The 16,048-nt window shown below is 42.8% G+C and overlaps 1 protein-coding gene across 1 annotated transcript in view; it reads right to left on the reverse strand.

Moving 5' to 3' along the window:
• Positions 1-10,888, reverse strand: part of LOC120060223 (regulator of G-protein signaling 6-like) — a 60,762-nt gene extending 49,874 nt beyond the window's left edge. The window contains exon 1 of the mRNA XM_039009376.1: positions 10,799-10,888. Coding sequence (XP_038865304.1) covers positions 10,799-10,888 — 90 coding nt within the window. The remainder of the gene's footprint in view (positions 1-10,798) is intronic.
• Between the last annotated feature and the right edge of the window lie 5,160 nt (positions 10,889-16,048).

Here is a 16,048-nt window from a genome sequence, read left to right on the forward strand (position 1 = left end):
CCACCTGGACAGAAGGAATACCTATGCAAGAATGCTGTTCATTGACTACATCTCAGCATTCAACACTATAGTCCCCTCCAAGCTCATCACCAAGCTTGGGACCTTGAGACTGAACACCTCCCTCCGCAACTGGATCCTGGACGGGCCACCCCCAGGTGGTAAGGGTAGACAACAACACATCCGTCACACTGACCATCAACACGGGGGCCCCTCAGGGGTGTTTTCTTAATCTCCCTGTTCACTCACGACTGTGTGGCCACGCAAGACTCCAACACCATCATCAAGTTTGCTGACGACACGAAGGTGGTAGGACTGATCACAGACGACGATGAGGCAGCCTATAGGGAAGAGGTCAGAGACCTGGAAGTGTGGTGCCAGGACAACAACCTCTCCCTCAACGTCACCAAGACAAAGGAGCTGATTGTGGATTACAGGAAACAGAGGGCCGAGCACATCGTTGAGGCTGTAGAGGAGCGGGTCGAAAGCTTCTAGTTCCTCAATGTCCACATCACAAGAAATGAACATGGCTGATACACACACACACAGTTGTGAAGAGGGCACGACAATGCGTCTTCACCCTTAGGAGGCTGAAAATATTTGTTATAGGCCCTCAGATCCTCAAAGAGTTATACAGTTGCACCATTGAGAGCATCTCGACTGGCTGTATCACCGCTTGGTACGGCAACTGCAAGGCGCTTTAGAGGGTAGTGAGTACGGCCCAGTACATCACTGGAGCCGAGCACCCTGCCATCAAGGACCTCTATACTAGGTGGTGTCAGAGGAAAGCCCCAAAAATTTACTCCAGCCACCCAAGCCATAGACTGTTCTCTCTGCTACCGCACTGCAAGCAGTACTGATGCACCAAGTCTGGAACCAACAGGACCCTGAACAGCTTCTACACCCAAACCATAAGACTGCTGAACAAGACTGCTAAATAGCTAATCAAATGGCTACCCGCTGCTGCTACTCTCTATTAGCTCTCCTGTTGCCTAGTCACTTTTACCATACCTACAGTATATGTACATCGTTACCTCAATTACCTCGTACCCCTGCATCAACTTGGTACTGGTACTTCCTGTATATAGCCATGTTATTTTCATTCGTAATTCACTGTGTATTTATTCCTCGTGTCACTATTTCTACTTTTTATCTTTAATTCTGCATTGTTGGAAAAGGACCCGTAAGTAAGCATTTCCCTGTTAGTCTACACCTGCTGTTTACAAAGTATGTGACAAATAACATTTGATTTGATTGATTGATTTGATTTGAATGCCTGCAGCTCAAAGGAAGCTGAATAAGGAGCATGAAAAATACATTTCTAATGTGATTACTGAGGCCATCATCAGGAAGCATTGGCAGCCCACAGGCCAGGCACCGATTTACTGTCAGAGTACATCTGCCAGGAACAATCAGAGGCTGAAAAAGCTGTCTGCAATCTACGGAGGGTGAATATTTATGACATTGAAGTGTGTCAGACAGTTAGATGTCGTAATCTAGGACAGGGGTTCCTAAACTTTTTGACTTTGTGACCCACCAATTGAGATGTCTTTTGAGTCGCGACCCACCATGAGGGTTGAGCGGTGAAAAAACATACACAGACCAAAGAAAAGTAAAAAATATATTAACAATACCCTCTTGTTAAAAACATTTAACTGAATGTAGATTTGAGTATGGGCTCTTGTGACCGATTTTAAGACATTTACTATATAATAATGAAATTATTTGTAACAATGCAGGGTTTTTTTCTGTATCAAAAAGGGGCTTAGGTGGTGGGCATGACAGGGGGCTGAATTTTGTCTGGGCCCTGGGCAAGAACTTTTGAAGCCCTCAATTTAATGTAGTTTTAAATCCAATTTCCTGCAATTCTACACATTTTGAGATGGTGAATGCTATGTTCTTATGCTCAAACATTATAACAAAATCAATCTGGGCCTAGTTGTCAAGCTCAGGAGTGAAAGGTAAGGTAATTTCTTACCGGTACAGGACTCGTTTTTTTACAGGTGTAATCATAGAATTACATATAAAATCCCTATTAATTGAATATGATCTCTGTGGGCCTAGACGGCCTAGTAAAGATTTGTCTTTGTCACACCCTGGCCTTAGTTATCTTTGTTTTCATTATTATTTTAGTTAGGTCAGGGTGTGACATGGGGATGTATGTGTTTTTGGTTTGTCTAGGGGTTTGTAGGTTTAATGGGGCAATGGCTTGTCTAGGTGTTTGTATGTCTATGGCTGCCTAGATTGGTTCTCAATTAGAGACAGCTGTGGTTTATTGTCTCTGATTGAGAGCCATATTTAAGGCAGCCATAGGCATTTGGGTTTTGTGGGTAATTGTCTATGTGTAGTGTTTGTGTCAGCACTATCTGTCTTTATAGCTTCACGGTCGTCAGTTTGTTATTTTGTTAGTTTGTGTATAGTTGTTCGTTTCTTGTTTTTTCTCTCTTCTAAAATAAAAGAAGATGTATTTTGCACACGCTGCGCCTTGGTCCTCTCTCTCACCCTTAGACGATCGTGACAGTCTTATAACTGTTAACACGTTTTACCGTGTACTGTGGCATATAAACACACATTAAATCAATTATTAGGTCTGTGGTAGTCATGAAGTTTTGTCAGCCAACTATTGTCATGCAAAAGACTGCCGGTCTCACGGTAATTGACCGTTAATTAACATAAACACATTTAGCATCTCCAGGCCTCCATGCATACAAGTCGCTGATGTGCACATTTGGAACATCTACATTTTAAAAAGTAAAAAATCTATTCAATATACACCATCTCAATAAATACATGATTTATTTTAATCAGGTCTAAAAAAATATTATGATATGAAGAACATGTTTTTCAGAAGAACAGAATATGAGTTGGACTACAGTATGTTATCTCGCTATGTGCCGTAGACTGTAGGCTTGTTCATTTAGCAAAGATATGCTTATAAGTCCCACGACATTATTTTATATCATATGATTTTATAGTAAGAAGAATATAATTGAACTTAACTGAATAAAAAATAAAGGATATTTTTCCCATTTCGGAGTGGCTACAGTTGAAGTTGGAAGTTTACATACACTTAGGTTGGAGTCATTAAAACTCGTTTTTCAACCACTCCACAAATTTCTTGTTAACAAACTATAGTCTTGGCAAGTCGGTTAGGACATCTACTTTGTGCATGACACAAGTCATTTTTCCAACAATTGTTTACAGACAGATTATTTCACTTATGTGTCACAATTCCAGTGGGTCAGAAGTTTACATACACTAAGTTGACTGTGCCTTTAAACAGCTTGGAAAATTCCAGAAAATTATGTCATGGCTTTAGAAGCTTCTGATAGGCTAATTGACATAATTTGAGTCAATTGGAGGTGTACCTGTGGATGTATTTCAAGGCCTACCTTCAAAATCAGTGCCTCTTTGCTTGACAAAAAAAAATTGTAGACAATTTTTTTGTTGTTGACCTCCACAAGTCTGGTTCATTCTTGGGAGTAATTTCCAAATGCCTGAAGGTACCACGTTCATCTGTACAAACAATAGTACGCAAGTATAAACACCATGGGAACACGCAGCTGTCATACCGCTCAGGAAGGAGACGCGTTCTGTCTCCCAGAGATGAACGTACTTTGGTGCGAAAAGTGCAAATCAATCCCAGAACAACAGCAAAGGACCTCGTGAAGATGCTGGAGGAAACAGGTACAAAAGTATCTATATCCACAGTAAAACGAGTCCTAAATCGACATAACCTGAAAGGCCGCTCAGCAAGGAAGAAGCCACTGCTCCAAAACAGCCATAAAAAAGCCAGACTGCGTTTTGCAACTGCACATGGGGACAAAGATCGTCCTTTTTGGAGAAATGTCCTCTGGTCTGAAGAAACAAAAACAGACTGTTTGGCCATAATGACCATCGTTATGTTTGGAGGAAAAAGGGGGATGCTTGCAAGCCGAAGAACACCATCCCAACCGTGAAGCACGGGGGTGGCAGCATCATGTTGTGGGGGTGCTTTGCTGCAGGAGGGACTGGTACACTTCACAGAATAGATGGCATCATGAGGCAGGAAAATGATGTGGATATATTGAAGCAACATCTCAAGACATCACTCAGGGAGTTAAAGCTTGGTCGCAAATGGGTCTTCCAAATGGACAATGAAGAATACTTCCAAAGTTGTAGAAAAATGGCTTAAGGACAACAAAGTCAAGGTATTGGAGTGGCCATCACAAAGCCCTGACCTCAATCCTAGAGAGAATTTGTGGGCAGAACTGAAAAAGCATGTGAGCAAGGAGGCCTACAAACCTGACTCAGTTTCACCAGCTCTGTCAGGAGGAATGGGCCAAAATTGACCCAACTTATTGTGGGAAGCTTGTGGAAGGCTACCCGAAACGTTTGACCCAAGTTAAACAATTTAAAGGCAATGCATCCAAATACTAATTGAGTGTATGTAAACGTCTGACCCACTGGGAATGTGATGAAAGAAATAAAAGCTGAAAATATAATTCTCTCTACTATTTTTCTGACATTTCACATTCTTAAAATGAAGTGGTGATCCTAACTGACCTAAGACAGGGAATTTTTACTAGGATTTAATGTCAGGAATTGTGAAAAACTGAGTTTAAATGTATTTGGCTAAGGTGTATGTAAACTTCCGACTTCAACTGTATGTTAAGCATAAAAGTGACCATTTGAAACAGGTCTTATACACTATATTTAGAGTTATTTTGCAACTTTAGTTATGAATTATACAAACCATAGAAGGGCTTAGAAATCAAAACATATATGGGCTGCATGATGTGACTATAGGCTGTGGATGATTTGAGAAAGTAACAAAAAAAGCTTGCGCGCTGTTGCTTGCGGCTCTGTTGCTTGCGCTCTGTTGCTTGCGCGCTGTTGCTTGCGCTCTGTTGCTTGCGCTCTGTTGCTTGCGGCTCTGTTGCTTGCGCTCTGTTGCTTGCGCTCTGTTGCTTGCGCGCTGTTGCTTGCGCTCTGTTGCTTGCACTCTGTTGCTTGCACTCTGTTGCTTGCCTCAGGCTGCACAGCTGTTCTCTCATCAAGTGATCATATTTTCACTATTCTAAATGTAATCTTGTCTTTACTAACATTTAAAATGAGTTTTCGATTTAGAATGACCCATTATCAAATGGGCAAGAACAGGGGCAGGGGAAATAAGACATGTCATCCATATGCACTTCTATAGTGAATGGAGGCCGCTTTCCCGGCTGGTTCCTTTTTCAGGCTACTCATGTTATATCACTCCATGCATCAACCACTGTTTGAGGAGCATGCAGCCTCTCAATGCTCGACAGGTGATATTCCGCCAAAACTTTGTATGCCATGGGCTCCCCAACCCCGTTCCTGCAGCTACCCAGTGATTAATTTGGGAAACCTTGTGAAATCTGTTCGGGAACATTGATAGTAACATGTTTTCACAACAAAACATATTTAATTAAACTGTTGACAGCCCCTCTCTCTGCGTGCTGGAGAGAGGAATGAAGGAGAGAGAGGAGTTGGAAACACATGGGGGTGAGATATTCTGTAGCTAAAGATGTGTCAGCCTATTAATTATGAATATATAAAAAATGCCCTATTACTAGGCTAATCGAAATCAAATACAAATTCAATAAAATTGTAGGCTTAGCCGCCTTGCAAAATTAATGAACCTACAGCATCGCTTAGACCTATACGTTCTCTCCCAGTATCATGAATAGAAAGTTTGAAGCATAGCACAGGGTAACCAGTCCATCCAGTATGCATAATAATACAGTCCACACTCAAAGGCGACTACTATAATTTGTTTAATTTTGGAGAATAGGCTAGACCAATTATGTGACATAGACATCTGAATTTTTTTTTACTGCTGTGCATAATATGCAGTAGGCTATGTATTGTATAAGGGCACAATTAGTATTTTAATTCTTTTTTTTTCAGACTTAGGCTCATAGGCTTATGTGTATACATAAACCCTAATATGTGTGTGAGTGTTTTGAATGAATCATCACCTTAGAAAGCGCTGTCCAGGGCCTTCCGGGTGGCGCAGTGGTCTAGGGCACTGCATCGCAGTGCTAGCTGCGCCACCAGAGTCTCTGGGTTTGCGCCCAGGCTCTGTCGCAGCCGGCCGCGACCGGGAGGTCCGTGGGGCGACGCACAATTGGCATAGCGTCGTCCGGGTTAGGGAGGGTTTGGCCGGTAGGGATATCCATGTCTCATCGTGCTCCAGCGACTCCTGTGGCGGGCCGGGCGCAGTGCGCGCTAACCAAGGGGGCCAGGTACACGGTGTTTCCTCCGACACATTGGTGCGGCTGGCTTCCGGGTTGGAGGCACGCTGTGTTAAGAAGCAGTGCGGCTTGGTTGGGTTGTGCTTCGAAGGACGCATAGCTTTCGACCTTCGTCTCTCCCGAGCCCATACGGGAGTTGTAGCGATGAGATGAGATAGTAATTACTAGCGATTGGATACCACGAAAATTGGGGAGAAAATGGGATAAAAGAAAAAAAAAAAAAAATAAAAATAAAGAAAGCGCTGTCCATTTCTTTGTGTTAGGCTTTGAAACAACATCCACAATGACAATTTTTTCCACTCAGTTTCAACCTGTTTTTGAACTTCTTTCTTCAACTTGATTATCACAGTGAGGTGAGTTTAAAAAGTATGATAGGCCTACTGTTTTGATGATAAGTGTTTGATGTGATTTTCAATTGCATTTGCATTGATGTCAGAGTGGTTAGCGGGACAGTAGAGCCCTGAGTACCAGGCCATTAGCAACCTGAAGGTCATTACCGAGTTGGGTACTACCAACGCATGTCCAGAGTGCATAAGAGGAGTTTACTGACATGTGGTCAGTAAACTCTGTGGTCATGACTCATGATTGCCAGTGTGGCGGTAATAGGTATTTGTATTTATTAAAGATCCCCATTAGCTGCTGCCAAAGCAGCGGCTACTCGTCCTGGTGTCCAGAAACATTAAGGCAGCAGCTACTCGTCCTGGGGTCCAGAAACATTAAGGCAGCAGCTACTCGTCCTGTGGTCCAGAAACATTAAGGCAGCAGCTACTCGTCCTGGTGTCCAGAAACATTAAGGCAGCAGCTACTCGTCCTGGTGTCCAGAAACATTAAGGCAGCAGCTACTCGTCCTGGTGTCCAGAGACATTAAGGCAGCAGCTACTCGTCCTGGGGTCCAGAAACATTAAGGCAGCAGCTACTCGTCCTGGGGTCCAGAAACATTAAGGCAGCAGCTACTCGTCCTGGGGTCCAGAAACATTAAGGCACCAGCTACTCGTCCTGGGGTCCAGAAACATTAAGGCGGCAGCTACTCGTCCTGGTGTCCAGAAACATTAAGGCAGCAGCTACTCGTCCTGGGGTCCAGAAACATTAAGGCAGCAGCTACTCGTCCTGGTGTCCAGAAACATTAAGGCAGCAGCTTCTCGTCCTGGTGTCCAGAAACATTAAGGCAGCAGCTACTCGTCCTGGGGTCCAGAAACATTGAGGCAGCAGCTACTCGTCCTGGTGTCCAGAAACATTAAGGCAGCAGCTACTCGTCCTGGGGTCCAGAAACATTAAGGCAGCAGCTACTCGTCCTGGTGTCCAGAAATATTAAGGCACCAGCTACTCGTCCTGGGGTCCAGAAACATTAATGCAATTATATGCGGTCACGCAACAGCTCTAATCATGATATTTCCATCTGATTGTCAAACAATCACTTCAGAGAGGCACTCCTGTAGGCTACCCACGCACACTCCATCAAACAGTGCACTGTGCACCCGCAATTTGATGAATGGAAAGAGACACCTGTTACAAAACACCTAAAAGTGTTGTAATGACATTCTGCAATTGTAATTGGGCCTACACCTGAATTGATGTGTCCACTGCTGACCCCCACTATTTATTTTTCCGGGATGTCTTCCCTGACGGTACAGGCTTACTTTCACCCTTGGTCTAGAATTTATTATGGTGATTGTAAATTCTCGAAGAGTATAGGCTATTTTATTATATATATTTTTCAATATACAGTGCCTTCGGAAAGTATTCAGACCCCATGACTTTCTCCACATTTTGTAAAATTACAGCCGTATTCTAAAATTGATTAAATTGTTTTTTCCTAATAAATCTACACACAACACCCCATAATGTCAAAGCAAAAACACATTTTTGCTAATTTATAAAAAAAAAATGAAATATCACATTTCCTAAGTATTCAGACCGTACTCAGTACTTTGTTGAAGATCCTTTGGCGATTACAGCCTTGAGTCTTCTTGGGTATGACGCTACAAGCTTGGCACACCTATATTTGGGGAGGTTCTCCCATTCTTCTCTGCAGATCCTCTCAAGCCCTGTCAGGTTGGATTGGGAGCGTTGCTGCACAGCTATTTTCAGGTCTCTCTAGAGATGTTCGATCGGGTTCAAGTCCGAGCTCTGGCTGGGCCAATCAAGGACATTCAGAGACTTGTCCCGAAGCCACCCCTGCATTGTCTTGACTGTGTTTTTAGGGTCGTTGTCCTGTTGGAAGGTGAACCTTCGCCCCAGTCTGAGGTCCTGAGCGCTCTGGAGCAGGTTTTCATCAAGGATCTCGCTGTACTTTGCTCCATTCATCTTTGCCTCGATCCTGACTAGTCTCCCAGTCCTTGCCGTTGAAAAACATCCCCACAGCATGATGCTGCCACCACCTGCTTCCCCGTAGGGATGGTACCAGGTTTCCTCCAGACGTGATGCTTGGCATTCAGGCCAAAGGGTTCAATCTTGGTTTCATCAGACCAGAGAATCTTGTTTGTCATGGTCTGAGAGTCTTTAGGTGCCTTTTGGAAAACTCCAAGTGGGATGTCATGTGCCTTTTACTGAGGAGTGGCGTCCGTCTGGCCACTCTACCATAAAGGCCTGACTAGTGGAGAGCTGCTGAGATGGTTGTCCTTCTGGAAGGTTCTCCCATCTCCACAGAGGAACTCTGTCAGAGTGACCATCGGATTCTTGGTCACCTCCCTGACCAAGGCCTTTCTCCACCGGTTGCTCAGTTTGCCTGGGCAGCCAGCTCTAGGAAGAGTCTTGGTGGTTCCAAACTTCTTCCATTTAAGAATGATGGAGGCCACTGTGTTTTTGGGGACCTTCAATGCTGCAGAAATGTTTTCGTACCCTTCCCCATATCTGTGCCTCGACACAATCCTGTCTCGGGGGTCTACGGACAATTCTTTCGACCTCATGACTTGGTTTTTGCTCTGACACGCACTGTCAACCTTATATAGACAGGTGTGTGCCTTTCCAAATAATTTCCAATCAATTGAAATTACCACAGGTGGACTCCAAGTCGCAGAAACATCTCAAGGATGATCAATGGAAACAGGATGCATCTGAGCTCAATTTGGAGTCACATAGCAAAGGGTCTGAATACTTATGTAAATAAGGTATTTCTGTTTTTAATTTAATAAATTTGCAAAATGTCTAAAAACCTGTTTTTGCTTTGTCATTATGGGGTATTGTGTGTAGATTGCTGAGAATTATTATTTTTTAAATCCATTTTAGAATAAGGCTGTAACATAACAAAATGTGGAAAAAGTCAATGGGTCTGAATACTTTCCGAAGGCACTGAATTTATAAAGTATATATATATATATATTTTTTTTTTTATTGCAATGCACAAAAATGTTAATCCCGCAAGCCTTCTGGACACCTGCCTCAACCCACAAGTGGGTCCCACTGCTCTAGGAGATAAAGTTGTCTACTTTTGCTTCAATCTTCATGGCGTGTGACCACATTAAACCACATTAAGCCTGCTTATGTTCTGACTGCTCTTTCAGGTGGCCCGGGGAAGTGGAAGCTCATTCTAGGAACCTTATTTCAGCACTGAACAAGGCACAAGCTCATTATACTCATTATCCTCCTATAAGCATACTCATTTTCAGACAGACATTAGAGAAAGAAGTTCAATCAGTGAAAAATGTCTTCCTGAACAATATCATCATCAATCTTCCATTGGCTCCATTTCTTTTCTCAAATCATTTGTTTTTCTCTACCCACTATTGCAAAGTCATTAGCAAAAAGGACAAAAATAACAGAATGGAATCGGGATTGGATCTGTCAACTCTTTGCTTTAGTTTTGCAATGATCAGCACATAGGAACTAGTTCGGAGATTAGTTTAAGGTGATCAGAAGCAGGTTTTTGAGTGTGCCTGCCTGTGCCGAGCAAGCTGTAGAGCTGAGAGTGAAGATAACAACCTCTTTATGAGCGGCTCCAGAGAAAGCAGACGAGCCCACCCTTGGAGGAGCAGCCACTTCCTGTGAGTCCTACTACATTATTACCAACGGTGCCACTCACCCTCTCCTCTCTCTTCTCCAATCGAAGCACAAGCATTGAGACTCAAGTGCCATAGGGATTATATAATTACCCCTGACACATAAAAGGACCTTTCTTCCACAAACCCACACTGATGGAGAGCTTATTAAAACGTTTGAAGGTAGCAGAGTACAGACAGTCTGCCAGAGAAAGTGTGTGGTGGCCAGTGTGGGTCACATCAGTGGCTGTCTCTGACAGACACACACAGAGAGGGTTAGAACATGTTTCATTACCTGCCAGTGCGTAGGCCTCTTCCTTTCATACTCATATGGCTCAGATATTGAGATGTAATGTGTTATAGACATTGAGAGATAAACCGCTGAGGTGTCAGAAACCACTGTGAGATTCATTACTGTACCAATCTGCTTCAGAAACATTCAAATGAATTTGCTTCCAATGGATAACTACATTGGGTGCTTACCTATAGAAACTGTATCATCTTGTAAATTATCAAATTGTCCTATATCTTGCTATATGAGCTGTCAGAGAGCGTACAGACACATACCTTTCTGTAGATGATCATGTTGGGAGAGTCCTCCTCAGGATCTGTTGTCCCCACACCCTGTTGTCCCTGGTCTCTGGATCCCTCCTCCATGACTGCTGTGTCCTAGGCTCAGGAGGCTGCACGGACACAGAGAGACAGGGAGCAGAGGGGAGTTAGATGAAAGGACCATCATCAATGTCAAAGACTATTCAGAATATACACTCATTTACCCAGGTTGGCCAAATATCCCATATTTGATTAACAGTTCCCCACAGCAATGTATTCATTTGGTTCAGGGTGAAAAACACGGTCAGTTTATTATTATCATTATGACATTCCCCCAAATGTTTGCTCTTCTCTCAGGTGACAACACCTGTCACAATACAGGCAGATAACAAAGCCCTGGCAGTAATGCAGCACAGTGAGGTGAATATAAACTAGCTGACTAAGCCAAGAAAAATGTCAGGCCTGTGAGTGAAAGTGGCAAAATGTCCTGGCGACAGTCATGTATAAACAGGCATCGTACAGCCTTCTGCTGATAAGGTATAGATACTCAGTGGTGTTCAGGACATTGGTGAGTCAGAGACTGTAAACAATAATTATAATAGGTACATAGTGTGTTAGGCATAGGAAATGTGCAATAAGCCTGTTATTGAATTCATTGGACTACTATGGTTAAAACCTTGACCATTTGCACAGCTAAGACAACATTAGCCACATAGTGTGCTTTGATCAGGCTTACCAGTCCTGTGTACTACCGTAAGGGGATGGATCAATATCCATCCCACTATATATCTCTCTGTTTCTCTCTCTCTCTCTCTCTCTCTCTCTCTCTCTCTCTCTCTCTCTCTCTCTCTCTCTCTCTCTCTCTCTCTCTCTCTCTCTCTCTCTCTCTCTCTCTCTCTCTCTCTCTCTCCCTCGCTCTCTCCCTCTTTACAGGATAATTAATTCTGCTTAACTAAGGATTTTCATAATCTAAGTTCACAAGGCTACAATCATATTCCTCTCCAGTTGAGTAATAATGTGTATCAGATTGGAGTAAGCATTTGTAATCATGCGTCAGGCAGAGAAAGAGAGAGGATTACATCATTTGACACATTCGTGTTTTTGGAGTATGTAGAACAGAGAGGGACGATAAAGCTTCCAAGAACAGTTTTATAAAAAAGCCTTATCATATTTATTTTAATAACTGTTTGTGTTCCACTACAAGAAAGTCTCATAGGTTATTATGGTTTCCTGAAAGGAGGAGCTGTGCATTCTGAAACAGCAGTGAGAGAGCATCATGGCACATTCTGTACAAAATTGCATGAAATGAAAGTTTCATACATTGTATAAATCAGTAAAACAACATTTTGCCTAAGTGAGTTTCAGTACAATTATTGTTTCTTGAAGTGTGGCCACTTGATGCATTGTAATCCATAACAAACATAGACTATAATGGTTAGAGGATCGGATTGAGATTGAATACTTCCAATAAGCCACTAGCTGCTCAGCACTAGACATTCAAGGTTGCTTTGAGTCTTTCATAGTCATGATTTATTTCAACTGTTGAACACACGAAGAGCATTATCCTATAGAGCAGGAAGCAGTAATCATGCACATTATCCACTTTTTATCCAATGTTGTTATTGCCACCATGATGATGGATTGAGGAGCTGTTTGCAGCCTGCATTGATTAGCAGAATGTCTAAGTAACCAGGAGTTTCTAAACTAAGTTAACATCCTCACCCTTTATCAATTTCTCCAACGATTCAGACATTCTGTATGAAGTATATGACACCTACAAGACAATATATTCCTATGTGAATAGATGAAGACCTGCAATAGCTCCTTGCTATGAACTGCTGCAACCTATTATTCATGGGAACAACTTCATTTCCAAAGCACGCAAATCTAACGTCACAGAACATCAGTCCTGTAGATGTCTGTGTTAGTGTTAACAGGATGGAACACAGGCACTGACATACAGACACTGACAGTCACCATCTAATCCTATAGCCTCAACAGGAGACTCTGAGCTGTGGAGAAAAGTTTATGTACAACAGGCACAAAACAGACATGCAGTTGATCATCCACAGCCAATCCCCCTCACTCACACCAGCCAGCCAATACAATGCTCCTGATATCTCCCAACTAATAAAGCATTCATTACCTTAGCAACAAAAGAATACCTTGTCCACTGCTCCCTGTTTTGCTGTCCTTAGGAACAAGCAGCAGGCAGGTTCATGGTATAATTGGCAGGGGGGGAGAAATAATTTAAAAAAGAAAGGATGAAAGCAGTGGAGCAGCGAGAGAGAGAGCAGCTGGTTGGTCACTGCAGTATTCCTCTATTCCTCCTCTTCTCCAGTTTTCTGTCTGCCATGGGAGGGAGTACGGAGTGGAGATGAGCGGTTAGGGAGATCCTCGACTCACGTGTGCGCTCCCCTCTCCTCTCTGTCTGTCTGTCTGTGTGTGTTTCTGTCTGTCTGTGTGTGTGAGGGAGAGGGAGGGAGGGAGCGAGAGGCAGATTGAGTTGGGAAAGGGAGAGGTAAGCGGGAATTAGAGAGAAGATAAAGAGAAAAAAAAGAGGGAGGAGCGAAAGACAGATAGCGCAGAGAGAGGGTGAGTGAGAGATGGGTTGGAAGAGAGGAGATGAGATGGAGTGCTTTGGATGCTGGGTAGCAGAGAAGGAAAGCATGGCAGAGAGAGCTGAACACAGAACCTGGACTCAGGGGTAGACGTAACATAGTAAATGTAAATCTGTCTTATAATATGTTACGTTTTGTATGGTATGTATTCATTTATGGATGTCCATCATCCATTTCGTATGATATGTTACCAATTACAATTGATATAATAGGTGGCTAGGTGGCTTATGTTAGCTAGGCTAGGGCTTAGGGTTAAGGGTAAGGTTAGGGTTAAGGTTAGGGCTACGGGTTAAGGCTAGGGTTAGGGGTTTATGTTAGGGTTAAAGTTAGGGTTAGGAGTTAGGGGTTAAGGTTAGAGTTAGGGGAAAGGTTAGCTAACATGCTAAGTAGTTGCAAAGTAGCTCAAAAGTAGTTGTAAAGTTGCTAATTAGCTAAAATGCTATAGTTGTCCGTGACGTGATTAAAACACACAACGTTTGGGTTGCTAGACATTCGCGTTAAACGCCTACTCATCAACCCTGAGCAACCTCCCGCCTTTAATTTTTTTAAAGTAATCTTCTGTCTTATGTAACCATACCATATCATACTAATTTGAGTGTCACAGATTTACATTTACTATGTTACATCTAGTCTTTGAGGCCACTGATGCTGAAAATAAGAATCATTCCATTAAGAGGACACTGAAATCATAATGAAGGCCAAGTTACACTTTGATGGTACAGGATGAATTTGAAATAATGGAGAGATGATTAAATGTGTAGCTTGTTAATCCACGGTTTCATTAACATTTAATTGAAGGCCCATATTCTACAGGCTGCACATAAATAAATGAATGTGCAAGTCAAAGGCTACTGGGTTTTAAATGGTGATATCTAAGACTGCACCCACTTAATGAACTGACAAACTGTACTGTAGTTATTCTGTAATTCTCATCAACATGCTATAGAAACATATTCCAACTAAAAATGTGCTTGTTCCAGGATGGCAAGAGACGATAATCTCTTTCCCTTGCCCTCCCCCTCTCTCTCGCTGTCTTCTCCTCTCTCTTTAACACTCTAGGAACATCCAAGCTTAAATGGTAAACCAAAATGGCGAAAGCTTTTTTTTCTCTTATAAATGAGATCCAAAGTTCCCCCAATGAATATTCTCCCAGAAAATCTTTGCCTGGCCAATTTATGAATACATACAAACACACTCACACACACACACACGTGCACATGCACACACACACACACGCTCACGCACACACACATACACACACACACACACACAAAGACTTTTCACAGAACCAGTTAACCGGCTACATATATAAACACAAACAGAGCACAAGGGCCTGTATTGCGGCATTTATCCTTGTTGTCTACTCTAATTCTTTCCCTGTCATTCCTCTGTAACACCTTCCCTTGTAGCCTAGCACCCCACATGCTATGACTGAAACCAAGGACACCTCAGAAACATGCAGCTTACCTTCTGCTTCTATCAGATGAACTGCGTCAAAGGGAGCATTTCTACTTTGGATGCAAATCACATCATTCAACATCGAATTGTGTAAAATCAAGCTCACAGAAACACAAGCAAACCAGTCAGAGCTGAATAGTAATGTCAGATGTCAGACTACGTGTGTCACGTCTATTATTAAATGTACAAAGAAAAGTAACCCCAGAGTGCTTCCATTTAACCTTCTCATATAGTACTGTTAACCATATACTATTACTACCCACCCCCATTATGGCTGAGATGTATTAACAATACCCTTTGTTGGTGCTTACAGTAAAAAATAAACCACAGTAATATGGCAATATGATAATCCCCCATGCCCCACACCGTACAGTATTGCATTATGTCCGTGACCTGCAAAGCTGTTACTGTAACATCTCCCACTTACATCAGCCAAATGTACCATTAATACAATCTAGGCTCTGCATCATTAACAAGCAGAGAAGGAGGTCTCATTCTAATCAGCTTTAAAGGAGCCAGGCTTCATCTACATTCATGCTGAATTATTGAGGAGACATTCGCCAGTTCTTCACTGGTGAAATATTAACCACGAGATCACCACATCTGACATCCCCCATCACCTCTGCTCCTCTCTGGACTCACTGCATTAATCAACTGGATCAGTAAACTGGGACTGGTTCTTATCTATGTACACCACAGCATGCATATGTTCTAAATCATGTCCTAGGACCTAGAGAGAACATCTGGAGAAGTCAGCAACTCCGAACTCAGCAGGGAAAACATACTTGGAAAAACATGGTCCTTTTAGCTTTTGATTTTTCTATTTAATCTTCATTTATCCAAGTTTTTTGCAAGAAAGACCTGGTTCAAGACAGCTGCAGGGTCAGCAATATTACAACTATATCAACAAATAACCTCCCTGTATAAAACTCCTTCAATGCCAAGGCATCACCTAAAACCCCCTCCTCTCTCCCTCTCTCATGGTGGATCTGGCTGGGTGCGACATGCTGTAGCCTCAGTTAGGCTGTTGTGTAATGGTCTGTCAGTGGAAAAACAGCAGCTCACTATTAATCACAAAATAACACATGCTACCGCCCACCTTCTGAGGCTGCCACTGGACTGGCAAGCAGGGTACGAATTACGGGGGAATGGGAGCTCAGCTCCCCTGAATGAGACGTTAGCTCCC

This window comes from Salvelinus namaycush, chromosome 15, assembly GCF_016432855.1.
Source record: "Salvelinus namaycush isolate Seneca chromosome 15, SaNama_1.0, whole genome shotgun sequence".
Classification (NCBI taxonomy): domain Eukaryota; kingdom Metazoa; phylum Chordata; class Actinopteri; order Salmoniformes; family Salmonidae; genus Salvelinus; species Salvelinus namaycush.